Genomic DNA, 25,115 nt, shown 5'->3' with positions numbered 1-25,115 from the left:
ATGGCTGCTGAGCCTGCGCTTCCGGAGCCTGTGCTCCGCGGCGGGAGAGGCCGCGACAGTGTGAGTCCCGCGTACCGCAAAAAAAAAAAAAAAAAAGAAAAGAAAAACATTTTCTAAAAGGTCTTTGAGGAGTGAATTGGTATACAATATGGTAAGCAGATCCATGTGCTTAATCGATGTGTAGAGACAATTGAGTTTGTTTTTTAAGCAAAGACCCTTTAGATTAGAAGTGACTGACCTTGGAATGGTTTCCCCTATCTTACAGTTTGTTTCTATTGTTGCTGCTATAACAATGATGAAATTTTTTTAATTAAAAATATCCACAGTTAGACATTCATTATTTAGAAAAATGAATTCCTGCTATATTCCCATATGTTTTAAGTTATATTTACATCGATTTCATTATTATCTAGGGCACCTGTACAAAGTGGATGCTCAATATTCTACTTCACGTGCATACTAATTATCCCACTTTCATCTGCAGAGTTATCAGTGAGGGAACCCTTTTCTCTGATCTATTAGAGCCCTTCCCACAATAAGTCTGGGATTATCCAGATAAGGTACAGAATCCCCACACGCATTTGACTACTTGATGTATATGAGTAAGAGCATAGATTGACAAATACTCTGTAGGATATACAATTTGTTTCCTACCAAAGAATCACTGTCCATATGATTGTTCATTTTCAAAGAGATTTAAATGTCTCCTATGGTTATATCCCAAACACGTGCTCTTGCCTTTTTGTTAAAATATACAATTTCCATTTTTTTCTTAGTTAGAATTTGGGGCCAAACTTTCATCTCATGAATATTCCCTTTTAAAACAAAAGCATACATTAGGTAGGGAAAGCAGTTATATATGTACTGACTACATAAGCTATCCTCAGAATATTCACTCATCACTAATTAACAGTTACTTGTTGAGAGAATATTATATGCCAGGTCCTGTACAAAATGCTTTTAGGTAGATGATTTCACTTAAACATCAGAGCGACACCATGTGAATCTCATCATCCTCATTTCATGGATTTGGAAAATGAAGCTCAAAGAGGTTGATCTAGTAGCCCTAGGTTGTATCACTAGTAAGTGTCAGAAAGGAGATGCAAATTTAGGCAGTCTGACTCCAGAAACTTAGCTGTTAACTCCTTTCTTTGCATCCTCTAAATACTATCCTTTATGGCCCAAGCTTGACTTTTATTTAACACCTGTTTTTGGCCCCCCATGTAGCACTGATGTAACCAGATATAACCCCCTGTGCTTTTCTCATTGGTATGCTTCATCCATTTATACGTGAAGATTAAAAGTATACATTCACTAGAGATTATCATACTAACTGAAGTAAGTCAGATAGAGAAGGACAAATATCGTATGATATCACTTATATGTGGGATCTAAAAACATGATACAAATGAACTTATTTACAAAACAGAAACAGACTCACAGACATAGAAAAAAACTTATGGTTATCAAAGGGGAAGGGTTGGGGGAACAGATAAATTAAGAGGTTGGGATTAACATATACACACTACTACATATAAAATAGATAATCAGCAAGGACCTACTGTATAGCACAAGGAACTCTATTCAATACTCTGTAATAATCTATATGGGAAAAGAATCTGAAAAAGGATAGATATATGTATAACTGAATCACTTTGCTGTACACCTGAAACTAACACAACACTGTAAATCAACTATACTCCAATATAAAATAAAAACTTTTTAAAAAATATATACATTCACAATAGTGAAAAGGAAGAAGCAACCTGAGTGTCCAATAGATGAATGGATAAACAAAATGTGGCACCTACATACAACAGACTATTATTTGGTCTTCAAAAATTCAGAAGGAGGGGCTTCCCTGGTGGTGCAGTGGTTGGGAGTCTGCCTGCCGGTGCAGGAGACACGGGTTCGTGCCCCGGTCCGGGAGGATCCCGCATGCCGCGGAGCGGCTGGGCCCGTGAGCCATGGCCGCTGGGCCTGCGCGTCCGGAGCCTGTGCTCCGCAACGGGGGAGGCCACAGCAGTGAGAGGCCCGTGTACCGCAAAAAAAAAAAAAAAAAAATTCAGAAGGAGATTCTGATGCGTGCTGCAACATGAATTAACCTTGAGGATATTATGTTAGGTGAAATAATCTAGTCTCCAAAAGACTAATACTGTATGATTCCACTTATATGATGTATCTGTAGTAGTCAGATCCATAGAGACATAAAGTAGAATGGTGCTTTCGGGGGGCCAGGGGCCCGGCGGGGTGGGGAGGGGAGGAGAAAGAGAAGTTAATGTTTAATGGCTACAGAGTTTCAGTTGAGGAAGATGAAAAAGTTCTGGAGTTGGATGGTGGTTATAGTTGCCCAACAATTTGAATGTACTTAATACCACAAAACGGTCCACTAGAAAGTTGTTAAAATAGTAAATTTTATGTTATGTATATTTTACCACAGTAAAAAAAAATACTCATTCATTTTATCACTATGTAAGACCTTAGATGATAGACTTTATTCATTTGTCTTCCCTTAACTAGTGGACTTTGGAGTCAGTGCCCAGCTCGATCGAACAGTGGGCAGGAGGAATACCTTCATCGGGACGCCCTACTGGATGGCTCCAGAAGTTATTGCCTGTGACGAAAACCCAGATGCCACATATGATTTCAAGGTATGACTTCTTACTTCTTCATTACGTTTCGAAGCATGCCTAACACCTCACCCTAAGACTGGTAGAGAATTCTCTCATGGCCTTGGGCTTGTGATTTGTATAATCCAAAGGGAGAACTAAAAAACATTATTTACTTGAGTTTAAAATTAGAAGACATCCAAGTGAGAATCTTTGTAATGAACTCATCCATCATATCTGATTGCCTGTTGGTAAAAAATGTTTAAACCATTTTCTGTATTCTTTTGAACTTCTCTTGCTTCTTATTAGAAAACATTTCTATTTTGGTTATAGTTTAGATTTTTGGCAAAGTATATATATTCTGAGAGCTTTTCATGTTAAAAGAAACCAAGATATGAGTTTGTTTTTGGGGATCATCTTTTTCTGATTAAGAATAATCATATTTACTCATTTCTACATTGCTCAAAGTTTAATTATTAGAGTTTCTTTTCAATGAGAGAGAACCAAATGGGATGTTGGTAGCTACTATATGGTGTTTCTGTAGCCTGTTGCAGTGTTTCATAGAAATCTGACTTATGGCTTGATACTTTGTACCATAAACTAGAAATTTGCTAATAAATTCAAAACAGTGTTTAAGTAGAGAGGTGGAAGTTGTCCCCTTCTCCAAGAAGCCCTCCTCTTTTCCATTCTGTTAGGCAATAATCAAACATAATTTGTGTTTACTATCCCATCGATAGCTGCAATGTCAGGTGACATTGTTGTTGTGAATTACAGCTGAAAGTTGAGACCTTAAGGTTGGAGGTAAATGAGATATAGGAACTATGTGTGTTCAGATTATCCAGTAGACAGAGAGACACCCTGTGGTCTCTGTGTAGATCACAGGACAACCTTGGGGAAAACCTGATAGTCATTTCATAGGTGAATGGACCTTCTTTTCTATTATTTGAGGTAACATTGGTTTATAACATAAGTTTCATGTATACATTATAATTCAACTTCTGTATACTCTACAGCGTGCTCACCACCAGAAGTCTTGTTTCCCTCCATCACCATACAATTGATCCCTTTTCCCCATTTTGTGCCCCCTTTCCGCCCTGGTAACCACCAATCTGTTCTCTGTAACTATGTGTTCATTTTTGTTTTGCTTGTTCATTTCTTTCTTTTTTTCTTAAATTTTTTTTATTGAGGTATAGTTGATTTACAATGCTGTCAATCTCTACTGTGCAGCAAAGAGACTCAGTTATACATACATACACATTCTTTTTTATATTCTTTTCCATTATGGTTTATCACAGGTAATGGAATATAGTTCCCTGTGCTATACAGTAGGACCTTAGTGTTTATCCATTCTAAATGTAATAGTTTGCATCTACCACCCCCAAACTCCCAGTCCATCCCTCTCCCTCCCCTCTCCCCCAGCCTTGGCAACCACAAGTCTGTTCTCTATGTCTAGGAGTCTGCTTCTGTTTTGTAGATAGGTGCATTTGTGCCTTATTTTAGGTTCCACATATAAGTGATATCATATGATATTTGTCTTTCTCTTTCTGACTTACTTCACTTAGTATGATAATCTCATGTTGCATCCATGTTGCTACAAATGGCCTTATTTTGTTCTTTTTTATGATTGAGTAGTATTCCATTGTATATATGTACCACATCTTTATCCATTCATCTATTGGTGGACATTTAGGTTGTTTCCATGTTTTTGCTATTGTGAACAGTGCTGCTATCAATATAGGGGTACATGTATCTTTTTAGTTTTTAACATCTTTATTGGAGTATAATTGTTTTACAATGGTGTGTTAGTTTCTGCTGTATAACAAAGTGAATCAGAAGCTGGGACGAAGTGAGAGAGTGTCATGGACATATATACACTACCAAATGTAAAATAGATAGCTAGTGGGAAGCAGCCACACAGCACAGGGAGATCAGCTCCATGCCTTGTGCCCACCTAGAGGGTGGAATAGGGAGGGTGGGAGGGAGACACGAGAGGGAGGAGATATGGGATATATGTTTATGTTCATTTATTTCTTATATTCCACATATGAGTGAAATCATACAGTATTTGTCTTTCTCCATTTGACTTATTTCACTTACCATAATAGCCTCAAGGTCCATCCATGTTGTCACAAATGGGAAGAGTTCATCTTTTAATGGCTGAGTAGTATTCCATTATGTGTGTGTGTGTGTGTGTGTGTGTGTGTGTGTGTGTGTGTGTGTGTGTATATATATATATATATCACATATATATATATCACATCTTCTTTATATCACATATATATATATCACATCTTCTTTATATCACATATATATATATCACATCTTCTTTATATCACATATATATATACATATATATATATATATATATATATATATATATATATATATATCACATCTTCTTTATCCATTTATCCATTGATGGGCACTAGGTTATTTCCATACCTTGGCTATTGTAAATATTACTGCAGTGCATATATCTTTTCAAATTAGTGTTTTCATATTCTTTGGCTAGATACTCAGAAGCGAAATAGCTGGATCATATGGTATTTCTAGTCTTAATCTTCTAAGGATCTCCCTACCGTTTTCCATAGTTACTGCACCAGTTTACATTCTCACCAACAGTCTACAAGGGTTCCCTTTTCTCCTCATACTCTCCAACTCTTTGTTATTTCTTGTTTTTGATAATAGTTGTTCTAACAAGTGTGAGGTGATATCTCATTGTGGCTTTGATTTGCAATTCCCTAATAATTAGTGATGTTGAACATCTTTTCATGTGTCTGTTGGTCATCTGTATGTCTTCCTTGGAAAAAATATCTATCATCTGCTCTGCCCATTTTTTCAATTAGATTGTTTGGGGGTTTTTGGTTGTTGAGTTGTATGAGGTTTTTGTTGTTGTTTTTTTGCGGTATGCGGGCCTCTCACTGTTGTGGCCTCTCCCGTTGCGGAGCACAGGCTCCGGACGCGCAGGCTCAGCGGCCATGGCTCACGGGGTCAGCCACTCCACAGCATGTGGGATCTTCGTGGACCGGGGCATGAACCCGTGTCCCCTGCATCGGCAGGCAGACTCTCAACCACTGTGCCACCAGTGAAGCCCCAGTTGTATGAGTTTTTAATATTTTGGATATTAACCTTTTGTAGGATATATGACTTACAAATATCTTCTTCTATTCAGTAGGTTGCCTTTTTGATTTATTGATGGTTTCCTTTGCTGTGCAGAAGCTTTTTAGTGTGATGTGGTCCCACTTGTTTATTTTTGCTTTTGTTGCCCTTGCCTGAGGAGACATATTCAAAAAGATATTGCTAAGGCTGATGTCAAAGAGTGTACCACCTATGTTTTCTTCTAGGAGTTTTATGGTTTCAGGTCTTATATTCAAATCTTTAATCCATTTTAAGTTAATTTTTCTGTACTATGTAAAATGGCAGTCTAGTTTCATTCTTTTGCATGTGGCTGTCCAGTTTTCCCACCACATTTATTGATGAAACTTTCCTTTATCCATTGTATGTTCTTGGCTCCTTTGTCCTAATTAGTTGTCTGTATGTGTGGAGGGCTCTCCGTTCTGTTCCATTGATCTGTGTGTCTGTTTTTATGCCAATACTCTGCAGTTTTGATCACTATAGCTTTGTAGTATAATTTAAAATCAGGGAATATGATAACCCCAGCTTTGTTCTTTTTTCCTCAGGATTGCTTTTCAGGATCTTTTGTGGTTCCATACAAATTTTAGAATTTTTTATTCTGTTTCTGTAAAAAATGTCACTGGGATTTTGACAAGGATTATATTGAATCTGTAGATTACTTTAGGTATATGGACATTTTAACAATGTTAATACCTCCAATCCATGAGCACAGAATCATTTTCTATTTCTTTGTGTCTTCTTCAATTTCTTGAAACAATGTCTTATGGTTTTCAGTAACAGTTTTCACCTCCTTGGTTAAATTTATTCCTGGATATTTTATTCTTTTTGTTGCAATTGTAAATGAGATTTTCTTAATTTCTCTTTCTGCTAGTTTATTAGTGTATCAAAACACAATAGATTTTTGTATATTTATTTTGCAACTTCACTGTATTCATTTATTATTTCTAACAGTTCCTTTAGTAGTGTCTTTAGGATTTTCTATGTGTAAAATCAATAGAAAACCAATGTCATCTGCAAATAGTGATAGTTTTACTTCTTCCTTTCCAATTTGGATGCATTTTATTTCTTTTTCTTGCCTATCTGCTCTGGCTAGGACTTCCAATACTATGCTGACTAAGAGTGTAAGAGTGGTGAGTGGGCATCCTTGTCTTGTTCCTGATTTTAGAGGGCTAGCTTTCAGGTCTTGACCACTGAGTATATTAGCTGTGGGTTTGTCATAGATGGTCTTTGTTATGTTGAGGTACGTTCCTTCTATATCCATTTTATTGAGTTTTTTTTTTTTTAACACAAATGGATGTTGAATCTTGTCAGATATTTTCCTTTCATCTATTAAGATGATCATATGATTTTTATCCTTCAGTTTGTTGATATGGTGTATCACATTGATTCCAGATGTTGACCCTTCCTTGCATCCCTGGAATAAATCCCACTTGATCCTTTTAATGTGTTGTTGTTTTGGTTTGTTAATACTTTGTTGAGGATTCTTGCATCTATGTTCATCAGAGATATTGGCCTGTAGTTTTCTTATTTTGTCTGGTTTTGGTATCAGGGTAATGTTGCCCTCGTCAAATGAATTAGGAAGTGTTCTAGCCTCTTCAGTTTTTTGGAAGAGTTTGAGAAGTTTAGGTATGACATCTTTGAATGCTTCATCAGTGAAGCCTCGTGGTCCTGAACTTTTGTTTGGGGAGATGTTTTTGATTACTGTTTCAATCTCTTTACTAGTGATTGGTCTACTCAAATTTTTTATTTCTTCGTGATTCAGTCTTGGAAGGGTGTATGCTTCTAAGAATTTATCTATTTCTTCTAGACTGTCCAATTTGTTGGCGTATAGCTCTTCATAGTAGTCTCATGATTCTTTGTATTTCTGTGGTATCTGTTGTAAGAGAAATGAACTTCTCTTTCATTTCTGGTTTTATTTATTTGAGCCTTCTCTCTTATTTTCTTCGTGAATGTAGCTAAAGGTTTGTCAGTTTTATCTTTTCAAGAACATAGGCGAATGGAGTTTTCTTTCTTCCTTTTTTTTTTTAAAACGTTTTTATTGGAGTATAATTGCTTTACAATCGTGTGTTAATTTCTGCTTTATAACGAAGTGCATCAGTTATACATATACATATATCCCCATATCTCCTCCTTCTTGCGTCTCCCTCCCACTCTCCCTATCCCATCCCTCTAGGTGGTCACAGAGCACCAAGCTAATCTCCCTGTGCTATGTGGCTGCTTCCCACTAGCTATCTGTTTTACATTTGGTAGTATATGTAAGTCCATGCCACTCTCTCACTTTATCCCAGCTTACCCTTCCCCCTCCCTGTGTCTTCAAGTCCATTCTCTAGTAGGTCTGTGTCTTTATTCCCGTCTTGCCCCTAGGTTCTTCATGACCCCTTTTTTTTTTTCTTAAGATTCCATATATATGTGTTAGCATACGGTATTTGTTTTCCTCTTTCTGACTTACTTTTCTCTGTAGGTGCATGGACTTTTCACCAAAGTACTTTAATGATCACCTTGAAACACCCTCATCTTACAGCTGTGGAAACTGAGGTCCAAGACCTTTGCAAGTGCACACCTCGTTAGTGATCTTGTCAGAGACTTGATCCCACATCTCCCACTCTCTGTTGAGAGCTCTTTCCAATATATTACCCTGCCTCTCTCTGATGCAATCCTATATAAATATCCAATTTACCAACAAAACAGCCTCTGAAGAGTATATTTGGAGAATTCCTCTATTAAAGAACATTTTTAGTTCTCCACATGTGGGGTTATTATGGAAATCAGGTCACAAAGATGCAGACATTGCAATGTCTTTGGGACCCAGTGTCTCAGGGCATTGACAAAATTATTTGCTTCTTTGGAGAAATGCAAGCTTGAAGGTCTAAAAACAAAATAATCTCCTGTAAATTTCCTCCTTCTTTCAGAGTTAGTCACTGTAATAACCTGACACCAATCTGTCTGAAAACAGCTGCCAAGTTAAAAATTAATCTCCTGCCAAAGTAAATGTCATTTATTTAAACTGCTAATGATAAGCACATTTGAATAATTTGATTTGCAAATCCCTTCAGAGGAGCCACTACAAAATATATGTCCCAGACCAGATACGTGTATCGTAATTGGCTATAAGCAATTCTTCAAACAACAGTTATACCTAACAAGTGCTAACTAGTCTACATCTGGGCCACAGATATTTTAGACTGCTTTATAACATACCACGGAGAATCAGAGTGTTTCAAACTTTCAACCTTAGCTTAGCCTTTTAAGTATTTTGGCTGGCTCTAGTATATAGGGGACTTTTGTTCTGTGGCATAAAATTGATCCCTGTGGGTTCCCTGGCAGTCCAGTGGTTAAGACTCTGCACTTCAAATGCAGGGGGTGTGAATTCGATCCCTGGTTGGGGAACTAAGATCTCACATGCCACGCGGCACGGCCAAAAATATAAAATATATATATATATAAAAATAGATCCCTGTGATGTAGTTGTTTTCAGTAGAGTAACTAGAAGAGGACTTCCTCTGGTGAAGCCAAAGCTTGGAATTAAAGTGGTATCTTAAACCTCTTTGTTCAGATTAGGACTAAGAAATACAGTTTGGGGTCAGTGAAAAAATTTTTGATACTAACGCATAACCCTAGGTGTGGACAAAGCCTGATGTGTGAATAACCACAGGGGGCATCATGCTGCACAGGGTGATTTCAGAGGTGCTGGAAGCCCTTGTGATTAGGAAAGTATCCTGAGACATTAATAAGTTGAAAATTAATTTCTGTGCCTTTTATTAAAAAATAAAGAATCCTGATGAGAGAACAGATTCAAGTCTATCAGCCATTTTCCACCTTAGTACGAATTAGTTTTTTAGGATTGTCATAAATGCAGGTTGTACAAGAGGAAGAAGAAGTCATGGCAAAAATATGAGTTCCACTGATCACTTGTCCTGGGAGCATGACAAAAGGGTAGATTAGGAAGACCAAGCAGAAAGGAAGATTTGGGGGTTCTTTGAAGATTCATTTTAACTACTTTGTAGTTTTACTGTGGATCAGAGAAGAAGCTATACTTTCATCTTTCTACTTCTTCTTTGGCATCAGATCCTATACTTTTTTCTGTTCACTATTCTTAGGAATGTAGCCTGTCACCAGGAGACAGCTTGACAATATACTGACTTTCAAAACCCTTTATTCATTCACTCAGCGTATATTTATTGAATACCCACTATGCAAAAGGAATTAGCCAAGCTCTATCTGTATGTGCAGTTTTCATCTAGAAAGTCCATTTGCGACCCCGTCAAAGTTAAATGGTTTGCTACTGTGTGTTTGGTTGTCCATTTGAGCCAGAGTGTATCCCAGCCTCAGAAACTGATGTCAGCGTTTTGGGCTCTCACGTGCTGTAGATACTTTCAGCCTAGAGGGCACGTTTAGAATAAAAGATGACTTGAAGGCCACTGGGCTTTGTTAGGTTTTCTATCACAAAAGCCCTTTCTTTAAAATAAAGGCAAAATGCAAAAGAGTATAGTTTGGTTTTATTACAAATATTTGATTATTTCTTAATTATTTATTATTTTATTTGTCTACAATGTCTTTAGAAACTTCTATAATTTTTTTTAAAAAACTGGAGAAATTCAATAAAATAAGAGCCTCTGTGGAAAGTAGTCTGAAGAGCTCATGCTTTTTTTTTGCAATCTGGTTTTGTCTGATAATCTACTGGGCACAGTAAGTAACTGACTGAAAATAACCCCTATCCTAAGGAGGAGTGCCGGAATCTCATTTGCCTGGTGTGTTCACTTTCCCGTAGAGGCCCTTCCTTTCTTGTTTTCAGAAAATCTGTCAAAACACTTCAAGCAAAAGGAAAGGTTTCATTCTCCTGATAAGTACGTGGGGCAATAATGAAAGCTTTCTCATTTAATAATAAGCATTCAAAAGACTTGAAATTAATAAAACTGTTCAAAATTCCTAGGCTGTTAAAATTGTTATTTTCTTAAACTTGAATTTCATTTCAGTTGGATGGGATTTGCCAAGTATTTTATAGTCCTGTGTATTTATTGCTTTAACAGAACCACTCACTAAAGAAAGTTCTCCGTGGCCAAAAGCCCATTCATAGGGAATTGGCTGAATAAAGACTGGCACATCTGTCCACTGGAATATTACGCAGCCATTTGAACAATGAGGTAGTGTATATGTTGAAGTTGGGCAGATCCCAAGATACAGTGTTAGGTACACAAAGCAACTTACAGTATAGTACACATAATAGACTCTTATTCTCCCCTACCCCATGGATAAATGGCATGTGGATGGAGAACTTAAACGTTTTACTTTCTGTCCTGTTCCAATTTTTTACACCATAAATGGTCATGCTTTCATAGTGGTTTAGTCAAGTAAAGGAAGTACAGTGACATGGCATATCCCCTCAACCCCACCACCCATCCTCTGGCCTGATCTGTGCTAATATCATTTGTTATTCACCTAAACTCTGTTTATGAGACTGTGCACACAGGTGCCATGGACCATTGAAAGTCATAGGTGTCTCCTGCAGGGTTTGGGTCAGTATTGTGCTCTGGCTGTAGAGCAAATACTCATTCTCCAGTGTTATGGGTAATCGGCTTTATTCATGCAGAATGAAAAGAGCCCCTGTAGGTAAGAGGCTTGACTGGAGATAACGTGAGCAACCTGACTAGTCAGGGGGGCATCACCAAGATGTATGTGGGGTGTCACGTAAGAGCATGATACTCACATCGCAGAACGAGGTCTACCTCTCAAATGAGACCTGGCCTCTGTCTACTGAAATTTCAACAAAGGTCTCATGCCCACGCGATAAGAAAGAAGGATGATACACACACCGTTATTATTACGTGCGGAAACAAACTTCTATTAAACAGATTTCTCATGCTCCATGTTCACACCCACCTACACAGCATTCCTTAGTCAGACATATCACCACCTCTTCTGGGCTCCAGGCTGATCCCCACGTGAAGAGAATAAGCTATTCTTCCAGTGTTTTCCCTCTGGTCAGATAACAAATGTAGTTGAACAAGGGACTCTGTGGGAAATGGGATTATGAATAACTACTCGTGCTTGATTATCCTCAGTCACGCTGAACTCACCACCCTGGTTCTGTTTATATATAATGCAGTATATAAGTATACGGCCTAGGGAATAAGTCCGCGTTTTGAAGTTGGACAGGACTGGTTTAAAATGTAGACTTCATCTCCTTGCACTCTATTCCTTCAGGGAAGTTATTTAACCTTTCTGAGTCTCTGTGGGAATGACGATTGTATATTACAATGTTATATTAGAATAAAGGGAGCTCACATATGTAAAGGAATTAATTCAATGCCTATTTGGTAAGCACTCAATATACGATAGTTAATATTTGTGTTTATGTGTCATGTGAAGGTGCTGCCATTTGGAGCCATTTTGACCTAAAAAAAACCCCAGCAATATCCTAGGATTTGAACTGCCTGTTTGCATTATACACCTCTAATTGTCTGCTTACATTGAGCCAGAATTTGTTTCTCTGTAACTTCTATCTCTAGATTAAGGTGCTGCCCTTAGGGACCCATACAATAAATTCAATTTCCTTTTTGCAGCTGGAACATTTCCAAAAAGTGAATAAAGAATAAATTACATGACAAAAGACTAATTTCTGGTCTTGGGAAAATGGCTGATCTCTTGGTCTTGGTAAATTAAAACTTGGTAGAATCCACTGCACCGGTTATGCCTGGTATGAAGCTATTGTCTGTCAACTCTAGACCACCTTGCTGCCCTCTGCTGTGGGATGATGGGGCCAGGATTCAGCTAACCCCATTTCTGCCTGTCCCTCTGGGTAGACTGCAAGGCTGGAGAAGGAAGGACACGCCCTTTCCTGTTTGCTTCCCCTGAACTTCCTGTTTGCTCCTGCATCCTCCCAGCAACTTCTTTGAGAACCAGGGCTCCTTGTCAGCTTACCTGACTCAAGTTTGCTGGTTGAACTGCCAGTCAGTGATAACTGGACCTCAGGATCTGTCTGTGCCACTATTTGTTAAATACCCACTATAGACACTGCGTTGTGTTATGAACTTTGCAGATATTATCTTACTGAATTCTCGATCAACCCTGCAAGATAGGTGTTCTCTTTGGGCTACAGGTGAGGAGATGGGTTCAGAGGAGTCGAGGGGCTCGCCCCAGCTCTGCTGGCTGCGCAGCATGTGTTCTTTCTGCCTCTTGGCGCATGCTGGGGCTCTGCTCCTGCCCTTGCCTCTCCTTCCTTGTATGGCTGAGCACAAGGAAGTGTTATTTTCTTCAAAAAGTGAAGTGTTCTTTTCTTCACTTGTTGAGCAGCCTAGCCCCAAGCAGAATGCTCTATCATTACGTTCAAGTTGCCTTCGTGCCATCTGGCCCCTCACCAGCCAGAAGTTGCATGCTTGCCTCTGCCTTCTCGGAGGCACTAGAATTTGTCTCTGTTCTGTTTGTAATGCACACAGGACTGGGCTATTAATCATGCCACAGGCCAGGCTGCACAGCACCTCTAGAATAATGAATTACCCAGCTCCTGCCAAAATGAGTCCCACCATGACCATGAAGGAAACTTATCTCTCCCCGACTCTCTCCTCATCTTGTTCCTCCCACTTCCCTCTCTCATCTCCTGTGATCTGTCTTGACAGTTGTAATTGGAACATTTTCTCCCATATTTAAGTTCTGAAGTGTCTCTGGGACTTGCTAATGTATCCAAAGGCTTAAACAAGGCCCGTCAAGGACGTTTATTGCTTTCTAGCATGGGCAGTTAAGCGTAGCTTACAAGCAGCTCTGGGTATATAGGGCCAGGAATATAAATGTTCCTTTTGGAAAACAAGAGAATCCCAGGGGGGAAAATGATCTTAATGATGATATCAAATGAAGGCTTAAAGAAGAAGTAATTTCTGGCTTGGTCACATGACAAAGGATGCAGAGGAGTTGGGATGCTGTGACCTTTGGTTTGAAGGGGTTGTTTGGGAGGTTTGGGGAAAGCAGCCTGAGAGAGGATCTGAGATGCTGTGTACTGAATAAAGGAAACATCTCTCTTCACTAACCCTTCCCTCTTCCTGTGGGATAAATCCAGGACCACCTAACGACTGGGACCTCTCTTTTTCCTTACTGTCGAAATACACTTTCTCAAATTATTGCTCTATACATATTGTCACTAAGAAATGCTTTTAGCTGTACTTGTGTTTCTTATGTCACCGGAATTCTGGAGGCAGGCAGTCCAGGGTTGGTGTGGTGGCTCGCTGATGTCTTCAAAACCTAGGCTCCTACCTTTCTGCCCTGTCATCATTAATTTGTTGACTTATTGCCTCATGGTTGCAAGATGGTTGCTGTAGCATGTTTTTATTCAAGGCACTAAGAAGTAGGGAAGAGGTGTCAAGACACCAGCTATATTTGTCACTTATTTCAGGAAAAGCAAAAGCTTTTACAGAAGCTCCTAGAAGCTCCTAGAAGATGTTTGCCTGAGTCTCATGAGGTCACATCCTTAACTGCCATCCTTAGCTGCAGGGAAATCTGGATAAACAAGTTTAGCTTTCCTATACTCTGAAATGGAGGCAGCAAGGGCAATGAGGGCTGAAATGCCTGTTGGGTTAGCCAACAAACAGTACTGGCCACAACCAAGTAGAGGGAAATCGAAGAAGACTAAACTGGGCAGGCAAAGGCAGTCTCACCTCACAGTAGAGGAGAAGATAATGATTAATATTCTTGAGCCCACTCTATGCCAGGTTTTGTGCTAGGCGGCATACCTCCATGCATACATGCCACAGTTGAAAGCTAAGCTCTGAGCAGTCTTCTGGATGCGGTTCAGTTGGGAACCTGGACTTGAATCCAGGTCTGTCTGACTTGAAAGCCTATTCATGCTCCCTCTAGGAAAAGCTGAGCACTGGTTTGGGGTGTGCCTCATGGAATCTCAGCACCTTCATTTGAGTGGCCACACCTTCAGTTACCTGTAGACAAAGTAGGAATCTGAAGCAATTATTTTATGGGCCCCAAAAGGTTTTTTTAAGTGAATTCTCAGGTCCTTACAGTGTGATGATAGTTAAAAAAAGAACTAGCCTGGGAGGCAGGAGACCAAGCTCTGATTAAAACTTGGTGCTGACTTGCTCAGTGATCTTGGGTAAGTCATTTTTTTCTCATCTGGGAAATGGAAGGTTGGACTAGATGATCTACAAAAGGTCTAACAGCCTTAAGACACTTAGGTTTTGCTCCTTTCTCTCATGCATCTTTCATGTGTTCATTATTTCAACAAGTATTTATTAAGTGCCTACTCTGTGCCAGGCACTGTTCTGGTACTGTGGACCAGTCAACAAAGCAAAGGTCCCTGCCCTTGTGGACTTCATGTTCGTGTGTGTGTGTGTGTTGGGGACAGGGACACAAAAAATGAACAAAAAACGTAATAAATTAGTGACAAGTCAGTTACACAGTTTTCAGAAGATGACCAGTTCTCTGGGGAACAAAAGTGGGAAAGGGGAAGGGATCTGGCAGTGCTGGGAGAGAGGTTCGGTGGTCCTCACTGAGAACACAGCATCTGAGCAAAGACTTTATGGAGGGGAGGCAGTCAGCCAGCTCATAATTGGGCTTTGGTCCCGCAGGCAGAGCAAGTACCAGGAGTTTGCCTGAGTTTCCTGAGCATTTTCTTCCCCTGTCGGAGGACTGGCCTGGAGCCTTTCTCATCCCAGTTCCATCATTTCCTTTCAGCTGTGTTGGCTTTCAAACCAGCTCAAGCTTCCTAGACTTAAAGGCCATTTAAATTTGACTTTGCTATGGCAAGTAGGTGCATAGAGCCTGGCCACCACCTTCATAATTTGTACCTCGGTTCACACTGCAGAAACACTCGGTTCCTCGAGATGTTGGGAAGGTGGTGGGACAACTACCAAGGCCTGGAGTCTTATCAAAACAGCCCAACCCACCAGTTCCAGACTGTTCTTGCTGCATTTCTTGTTGAATGCTTCCTGCACACTAGTGACTCAGGGTTTTCATCATGTTCCCCAATGATGGTCTGTGTCAGTCAACCATAACGTTCCAGGTACAAGAGAGCTGTGTGGTCATCTTTACCGGTGACTGCTTCTGAGCCAGCCTGTGATGGGCGGCCTGGGCTTTCCGCATTAGCTGCAGAAGGAACCGCAGTGAGAAAGGCCAGCAGCCTGCGGGAAGACTCAGCCATTTGCTGTGCTGTGCTGACTCTGTGTGTGTGTGTGTGTGTGTGTGTGTGTGTGTGTGTGTGTGTGTGTGTGTGTGTGTGTGTTCAGTGACAACTTGAATACATTTGAAACGGAAGAAAGAGAAAGGACAACAGTTGACTCCTTGAGTTGCGTTCTATGCAGAGAAGTTACTTAGAATCTGTGGACAGTGGTTTTGCACAGGTGCGTTGTTATCCCCATTTGGACTGAGAACCTCTATGAACTGTAATATTTATGTGGACAGGTTGATGGCTTGTGAATTAAAGAATCCCCCCTTGGTCCTAGTGTGGGGTTAGCGTGTGCCCCAGCCGCCTGCTCTAAGGTAGATCGCACTTTAGGCAAGAGTCTAGACCCCATAGAAAGCCCCCTCTAGGTTGTATGGGCCACAGTCCAAATACTGAACAAGGCTGGGTATCACCCACTGGATATTGAGAAGTTTGGTCCTAGGGAATGGCTCAGGGTGGATTTCATAGTTCTCTTCCAGTTACATAGCCTTTCTGTGTGGCCTTTACATTTGTTTGATGGGAATAGCAAGGGGACTTAACTTTGATCTCTGAAATCTGAGTGAGGTTGCCGGTGAGAGTTGGGAATTATGTACAAAATACAGGATACATTTAAAATGAAAGGAGGGTGAAAGTCTTCCTCAGGACTGTGGGCCATTGAACTGAATTTTACATGTGTTTTCTAATGGTTTTCCCATCTTTTGATTTGTTTCCCTCCTATGCACTATTTAGAAACTACTGAGCCGTGGACACAGAGTAGGGGAGAAGCATAGTGCTAGAGATGGGGATTGCACAGGTTGAGGTGGAGACATTAGCCTAGAAAATTCTGATAAGACCATAAAAGTCAGTCTGAGAATAAGAAAGACGATAAGGGTATAGGATTTCTATTTTACATATTTGTCTACTTACAAGATAAAAGATATTGTTCATTCATTCAACAAATATATCAAACACCTACCACTACTGTGGCCGGCTCTCTTCTAAGCACTGAGATACAGCAGTAAACACCACCATCCAAAAGCTTCCCTGTCTGCATCTTGCCTGGTTACATGATATGAAATTGCTGTTTCTGTAGGTTAAAAACAATTGATTATAAATACAGTATGATCTAGCATTTACTCTATGATCCAGCCATTCCACTCCTAGGTTTTTACTCAAAAGAAGTAAGAGCATGCATCCAAACAGAGACTTGTACGTGAGTATTTGTAGCAGATTTATTTTTAATGGGCTTGACTGGAAGCAACCCAAATGTCCATCAAGTGAATGGATAAACAAATTGTGATGGAACACTTCTCGGCAGTGAGAAGGACTGAAGGACTGATACACGCGGCAATATGGATGGACCTTAAATGCATTGTGCTAAGTGAAAGAAACCAGAGGATTTCATTTTATACAACACGTTAGAAGATGCAAACCAATCCGTAGTAACAGGAAGCAGATCATTGGTTGCCTTGGAACAGGAACTGGGGTTGGGGACAGCAAGGGCAGGAGGGAGAGACTGCAAAGGGGCAAGTGGGACCTTTTGGGGTGACAGATGTGTTTGCTGTCTTGACTGTGGTGATGGTTTCACAGGTGTATACACACATCAGACACTTTCAAATAGTACACTTTGAATATGCCCAGTTAATTACATGACGGTTATACCTCAATGAAGGTGTTAAAAACAGTGGAACAGCAAAAACAATTTCATATGTTTCAATCAATAGATAAATGTTAGTGCTAAATTCATGTTTGAAACCTTATATTCATTTTTCATACCTGGATTGAAAAAACTCACCATGTGTCAGGCACCGTGAAAGTTATTATCGATGGAAAGCGAATGAGGCTGTTTCTGCTTTTAAGCTTAGCGGGCAAAATCAGTTTGTAAAGAGACAGCTGGACAGCTTTCCCACAGGCAGTTCTGAAGCAATTACCAGGTTTAACCAAGTTCTCCTCTGTTGACTGCATTTACGCATGTGTCCGTGCCTTCCTTCTTTTTCAGAGTGACTTGTGGTCTTTGGGAATCACCGCCATCGAGATGGCAGAAGGTGCTCCCCGTAAGTACCTTCCTCTGGGTGAAATCTGTTACTGGTCTGCCCTGCAGGTACTGACGCTTCCTTGCCAGGAGCTGCAGTGGCTTTATTTCTGCTACACCAAGCCCTGCATGGACTCAAGCTGGCATATTGAGAAAGCAGAGTCATCTTAAATCAACCAGGAATCCATTCATTTCAGAGGGGTGTGAGGATCTTGTGTTTATGAGGGGGAACAAGAATGCAAAGGGAAGCAAACTTTGAGAGTCTAATCTGTTTCCAGATCTGGTGTGTGGTTTATTCTTGAGCTACTCTTCGCCTGTGGTAAAACTGCGACCAAGGCACAAAGGCTGTAAACGCCAACGTAACAAAAATTCACAGCCGATTTTCAGTGCATGGGTTATGTGAACACCTGCACTCCATTTCTCTCACTCCCATTAAAATACCGCTGTTTAGAGTTTTAGATTTCCCTGCTTATTGGAGGCAGAGTGGCCAGGGCTCTGCCTACCTGGAGAACCTCTCCAATTCCTGGAGATCTTGAGCACAGACCCCACAGAGAATCTCCCCAGCTCTGTGGTCACCACAAGCATGCATCTCAGAGACTCCACGCAGGAAGTGCAACTGACCAGGGGCAGCTGTTGCCATGACACCGAGGCTGCACCTCCCGAGGGCCACTCCGCACCAGTGACCGAGCGTGGCAGGGATATAAGGCAGACCCTTTCCTGGAAGACAGGGATTCCTTAGAAGGCAGCTTTCACTCCTTAGTTTCCCTCCTTGGTTTCCTTAGAGTGTGGGACAGCCTAGCACACTCCACCTACTTTTTCTCCCTCCCAGCATACTTCGTAGCAATCTGACAACTCTCCCAGCCTTCCCTCACTCCTTCTCTGTTCAGACAAGAATTTCCCCCAGTAATATCCTCTCATGTTTAATACCACCTTGGTGTCTGCTTTCCAGAGGACGCGGACCAAAGCAGGCCCCCTGTTTGTATGACGGGTCATTGTGCTCATAGGACCTTTTACCGTCACGTTATCATAGTTTTCTTATTTCTCATTCCAGAGTTGGTAGAATTCATCTGTAGCATGACTGGAGTGTTTATTGACAAGATCCCCTCATCCACAATGCTGATAGGCATTTATGAATCAGAAAAATAATACTGGCAGTCTTGAAACCATATCGTCATTCTTAATGAGTAGTAGAGGGGCTAAAAATAAATTTCCACCCACCGAATCCTTTAGCTTTCGGGGAGAATATGTTCTTATTCTAGGCACAAAGGAAAAGATACTCCCAGATGAAAAGTAAACGAGTGAAATATTCTGATTAAGATAAGAATGTATGAGTGTTTTCACTAAATGTCATCTTCACAATTTGAGATATTTTTATCTCTTCTGCCAGACTTCCTTTGCTTTAATCCTCTGGTCTTCCTGGGGCCATTGAACAAAACAAAACCCCCAAAAAACCTATCATGAAAAGCCACTCAGAGTGTTTGGAAATACAGATAGAAAGGTGCCCTGGTCTAGTGCTTTATACTCCAAAAATCCATGAAGGTAACATTGCATTGCCAGCATCTAAGACACAGATAGCGGATTATCAAATATCTTTTATTTTATGATTTGGGATTTTACTAACTAAAAATAACTTACTATCTCCATTGTAGTTGTTATCTTGATGTTGTTTACTTGGAGTCTTAGATGGTTATTTATAGTAAAGCGAAGGTTGTTGAGCCTCTAACTTGTCCTTAAAAATGAAGTGAAAAGTAGACATGTTAACAATGTCTAATTGAAATGTGTTGGATTATATGAGACTCCTATAATCAGCTCATGTAGCTGCTCACCAAACGGAAGCTTTATGATCCTCTGACGCCACTCACTGGTCATGCCTGGACTCAGGGAGCCATTTAGCAGCACAGCTAGGACGGGCTTGGCCTGGGTTTGGCCCCCTAACCCGAGCTGGCCCTTGTTTTGGTCTCTTGCAGCTCTGTGTGACATGCACCCCATGAGAGCCCTCTTTCTCATCCCCCGGAACCCAGCGCCTCGGCTGAAGTCTAAGAAGTGGTGAGTTTGGTCTTCAGTGTTTTACAGGTCTAAGAGCAGAGTTTTCTGTGATTCTCTTTTGGATGAGCTCAAATCCTTAGGTCCTGCTGACAAGATTAGACTGATATGTACTAAGACTCGGTGAGTGATTATGATGTTATTCATCTTAAAGTACATATTGAGGACCTGCTATTTGCACAGTAAGACCTTATCTTCACACCTTCAAGGTAAGGAGGTATTAGCTAAAATGGGTAGCAGAACCCAAGTAATAACATGGAAGCGCTTTGATGTATTACTCCGAGTAATATCTTTCCTGGTAGCGCAGAACATCTCATCAGAAAGGGTGATAGTTTGGAGTCAGCCCATTAGGTTGGCTGACGTTCTTCTGTTCCTTAAGACATTAACTCCCTAAATGTGTCCACACGCTCGGTAGCATGCGGGATGATTTTACTGCTCTGTGCATGAGCATCTATAATTTTTATTTTTGCTATTGCTTTCTCTTTACGGCAGGTGATACTGGCTTCTTACTTGGGGCAGTGATATAACTTTCCATCTAATAAACTAATTCACATAAAAAGTGACTTAATTTAAAGAAAAATGCTAAGTGAATACTTGTATGGGTGGTGAAGTGTAGGGTAAAAATCGTGTTGGTAGCGTATGATTGACTAGAGTTTGGGAACAGAGTTCTACAGGTTAGGCCAAGAGCTGGACTTTTGACTATTTTGTGCACTTACATCAGGGTCTTTGTATCATGTCATTCTGTGACAAAAAATTCATTGCTCCTCCCCTTCCCCCTGTGGATATGGTATATCCTTCTTGGTACATTCTCAGTTCTGATTCCCTTTGCCCTGGGCACAATTCCTGGACCATTTATGACCTCCTACCCTTTTCTAGAGACATATTCTAGGCAGCTTGAGCCTGAAGGGACAAGACTCTACTGCCCCTTTTCTTTTTTCTTTTTCTTTTTTTTTAAATAAATTTATTTATTTTTATTTTTGGCTGCGTTGGATCTTCGTTGCTGTGTGTGGGCTTCCTCTAGTTGTGGCGAGCGGGGGCTACTCTTCGTTGCTGTGTGTGGGCTTCTCATTGTGGTGGCTTCTCTTGTTGTGGAGCACGGGCTGTAGGCATGCGGGCTTCAGTAGTTGTAGCATGCGGGCTCAGTAGTTGTGGTTCTCAGGCACTAGAGCACAGGCTCAGTAGTTGTGGCGCACGGGCTTAGTTGCTCCACGGCCTGTGGGATCCTCCCGGACCAGGGCTCGAACCCGTGTCCCCTGCATTGGCAGGTGGATTCCTAACCACTGCACCACCAGGGAAGCCCCTCTTCTGCCCCTTTTCATACCACTTCGTGATCAGGTCCTTGACCGAGGCCCTCATGTTTCTCACGCACCCACCCACAGTTTCACCCTCCACTATACGAGAGCAATCTTAATTAATACCATCATCCAGGAATGACATAGCGACCCTGGTTGAACCAGAGAAAGGCGTACCGCACAGAGAGAGGGAAAGGAAACAGCCAGAAGAGACGACAGCCTCGGAGTTGGTTGCCGAGGGCTGCACAGGAAGAGAGTGAGAGTTGCTATTGGTAACGAGGAGGCAGAGCATCCCTCCTCCCCTCTCCGGAGGGTCACTGTGGTGTGAGACAATCACTCTCTCCCCAGCAACAGCCTTCCATTGGGCACACACAGCACGTGATCCGCAGGCGCCCAGAGGCACTGCTTCCTCCCTTCTCTCTGGAACAGGCTCCTGGGGAGGAGTTGGCTCGGTCGTGTTCCCTGGGAGTGTCGGTGGCACTGTGAAGCCCTCCACTAGCTTTCTGCTTGTGCTTCATGCCACGCCTCCCGGGAAGTGGGGCGGGAGGGCTGCTGAGTCCAGTGGGCTTCACCTGCCCTGTGCCCTCCCTTCGCCCTCTGCCCTCACTGCTGCTGGACAAAAGGACCGTCCACACGTCTGCTGTTTGTCTTGCACGGTGTGGCCACACACCTCATTCCAGAAGTATTTGTGTTGATTGCCAACTTTAAAAAATCTGGCGGTGGAGCCGTCCATGGAGATTTCTGACCTTTTTTGACAAAGGTGCAGCAACACTGTCCTGTGCAGTGGTTCCTGCTCCCTTTTAAGGTGAGAGCTTGTGCTTCTGCCCCAGTCACTGCCTCTCCCAACCCAGAAGCTGGTACCTGTTGGTCACCCCACTTGTCCTGTTTCCTTCTTACCCCTGGTCTGCACCGCCCTTTGTGTGACCCGTCTGGCCCCCAGAAGAGTGAGTGACTGGCCCCGGCACTACAGTTTCTGCATTCATTGACCTTGCTCCAAAAAGGGCAAACCCTGCACTGACCTTGTCTGAGAAATACAGACCTGGGGAGACATACAGGCTAACTTCTCTGCTGTAAACCTTTGGCAATGAGAGCTAATTGTGGTAATGCTGTAGGGAGCTGGATCCGTCCAGGAACAGTGAGACCAGGAAGGAAGGAGACCGGGCCACCTTCATCTCGCCAGCCTAAGCCAGTTACAAGCAGGAGCCCCACACTGCTAGGCAGGGGGTGGGAGAATGACTTGACTGTTGGAGAGCAAGTGGGAAAAACAAAAGCCCTGGTAAAATACCCTTTTTCTCTCAGAACCCAGCCTTTATAAAGATAGCTGTGCAGCCTCCGGCCACAGGACACTTGGTGTGGCTCGAATTTCTCTGCAATAGAATTCCAGTGTTTAAGTGAAAATACTTAGGCACCTCAGAGTACTTGTCTTGAACGACCAGGTCCAAAGTGATTTAAAATAGAATCGGGTTTGAGAGGAAGTGAAATATTTCTGTCTGTTTTCCTTTTCCTTCTTTCCCTCCTCCCCCATCAAAAGAAACACAACTCTGAAATGTTCTTTTATATCCAGCTCTTCTCTACTTAAATGAGTTACCGGATGAAGTATACTGTTCCTAGTGTATATTCCAGCATATGACCAAAGGGGGCGCCATTGTGGCAGAGACGGCAGTGAACTCTTCATGATAAGCATTCATTCAGCTGAGGGTCATTTCCAAGGAACTTGACTGAGTCTACAACATACAAGGCATATGTATGTTGTAGACTCAGCAACTTATATGTATGTATGTGTATTTAAGATATATATAAAAATTTAAACTATATATGTAAAGTCTATATTTAATCTTTTTTATATATTTTTTATTGAATGAAGGAGACTTTAAATTCTGTAGTGCTTTACGATTTTCAAAAGTTTCACACACATGATTTTGTATAGTCCCATAATAACCCTTTTTTTTCTTAACCACGGCCCTGCCAGACAGATGCTCTGAGTCCTCATTTTATGGGTGAGAGTCTGAGGCTTGGGTAGGTTATCCTCCTTGCACTAGGCTGTACAGTCTTCGTTTGCCAAGTTTGTAACCCATATTCTTTCTACTGTACCATTTGACCTCTTAAAGTTCAAGGTTAAAGTGGTAGAGAAGGAGCTGTACTCGTCCCTAAGTGTGAGCACTTGTTCCTTGAGCCTTAACATTAGGGAAACGAAGGCAGTCACACTGTTTTCCCCTTTTGTTATGGGAGGAAAGGAGAGCATCCCTGCAGCAAGAGCCGGGCCCTTCCTTCCCCATCAGCGTAGTGAGAAGAGGCCTCGGGCTAAGGAAGTCCTGTGGTCGGGGCTCCAGTCAGTGTTCACGTGGCTCAGACCTTTGATTAGGCCTCCAGGAGGGTTACAACCTGAGTTGAATCAGAGGAGAAGAAGGATGCTCTCACCATCTGTCTCCACGTCAACAAATGACCCAGTGCGGTGGGATTCCCATGTTCCCCTCCTGTCTCTGCTCCTGCTCTGTGTGTAGCTGGATTCAACCCACATAGGTAACCATCCCCTTCAAAAGATTTCCTCTCCCTTCTCTTCCCACCGTGCTCACCCCGGCTCCCCTGCCCTCACACATATACTCCATGCTGTAGCTTCCCTCCAGGGGTCTCTGGAGAAGGATGGAAATGACTCTATTCCTGTGAAAGATGGTCAGTCTTGTCCTTTTCACATGCCCTTTAAATGTGAAGATTCCATACAGGCAGCACTCGATTGAACTCATCAGAAAAGTCCTAACTGCTTATCACTGGAAAGAGGTATAAGATTCCCGGTCCAAGCCACTCATGCTCCAGAGGGAGACTGGAGGCCTGGTGTGGTTAACTGGCTTATCCCGAGTCCCCGGTTCATGGCAGCCTGGAACCCCAGCCTTCTGCTTTTACTCCAGAGCTTACAACCATTTCTGTTATTTTATGAAACACCAGTTCTGATTCTTGCTGCGTTATCAAGCACTTTTGTTTTCGAAATGACAGTGCTCTTGGGTGGGGGGGAGACTGTAAATAAAATCATGATAATAGAAAGGAAATATCAGAAAATACTTCAAATAGACTGAATTTACTACTAGTAGTGTGACTTTGGACTTTATTGAAATCAAAACAAAAGTTATTACACAAACTTTTTTTAAATTAACCTTTTTTGGCAGTCTCCCTAGAGATAATAATGATCCTGGTGGCTTTTCCTGCTAATCCTAGTGTATGTAAAATAATTCCCTTAAAGAACTCTATACTATTTGGTTCAACCCAAGTGGGGAAAATCACCTTCAAATTTCTGCTCGTAGCCCTCAAGGCAGATCCTCCTGTTCTTTAAGCCTGGTAGTGCTCAGAGATGCTGGGACATTGTCATCATAGTAATAGTAATAATAATAACAATCATAGCAAACACACATACAGCATTTATGATGTAACAGGCCCGGTTCTAACTCATTTAATCATCACGACAGTCTTTTGAGATAAGTACTAACAGTATCCCCATTTGCAGCCAGGGAAACTGAGGCACAGAAAAGTTAAGGGATCTGCCTAAAATCGCACAGTTAGTAAATGACGGAACCGGAAAGAGAGAAAAAGAGTAGTTCTGGGCAAGTGCAAATTTTAAAGATCAAATTGCACGTAGGGAGTCTGAAGATTACCACAAACTTTGAGCCCAGCTCACTAAAACATTATAGTGATTAATGTCATCATCGTTCAGGCATTTTTAATTCCTCTAACACAGTTTAATACATAAACAGGAAAAATCTGGGAAGATAAAGTGTTCAGTGACACTGGTATTAGAAGAACTAGTATCTCAGACTGTAAGTACCAGTCCCTAACATTTATCTCTCGGTGCCAACCCTTGGGAAATTAGTATTACTGATCTT

The 25,115-nt window shown here is 41.5% G+C and overlaps 1 protein-coding gene across 4 annotated transcripts in view; it reads left to right on the top strand.

The window, feature by feature from the left end:
- The window catches only part of TNIK (TRAF2 and NCK interacting kinase), a 414,235-nt gene that overhangs the window by 277,935 nt on the left and 111,185 nt on the right, over positions 1–25,115 (top strand). For all 4 annotated transcript variants that reach the window (XM_079921223.1, XM_079921222.1, XM_079921221.1 and 1 more), the window contains exons 7-9: positions 2,521–2,651; positions 17,879–17,933; positions 19,879–19,957. In XM_079921223.1, the coding sequence (XP_079777349.1) occupies positions 2,521–2,651; positions 17,879–17,933; positions 19,879–19,957 (265 nt within the window). The remainder of the gene's footprint in view (positions 1–2,520; positions 2,652–17,878; positions 17,934–19,878; positions 19,958–25,115) is intronic.

This window comes from Stenella coeruleoalba, assembly GCF_951394435.1.
Source record: "Stenella coeruleoalba genome assembly, chromosome: 5".
NCBI lineage: Eukaryota > Metazoa > Chordata > Mammalia > Artiodactyla > Delphinidae > Stenella > Stenella coeruleoalba.
This window is presented reverse-complemented; position numbering and strand designations above follow the sequence as displayed.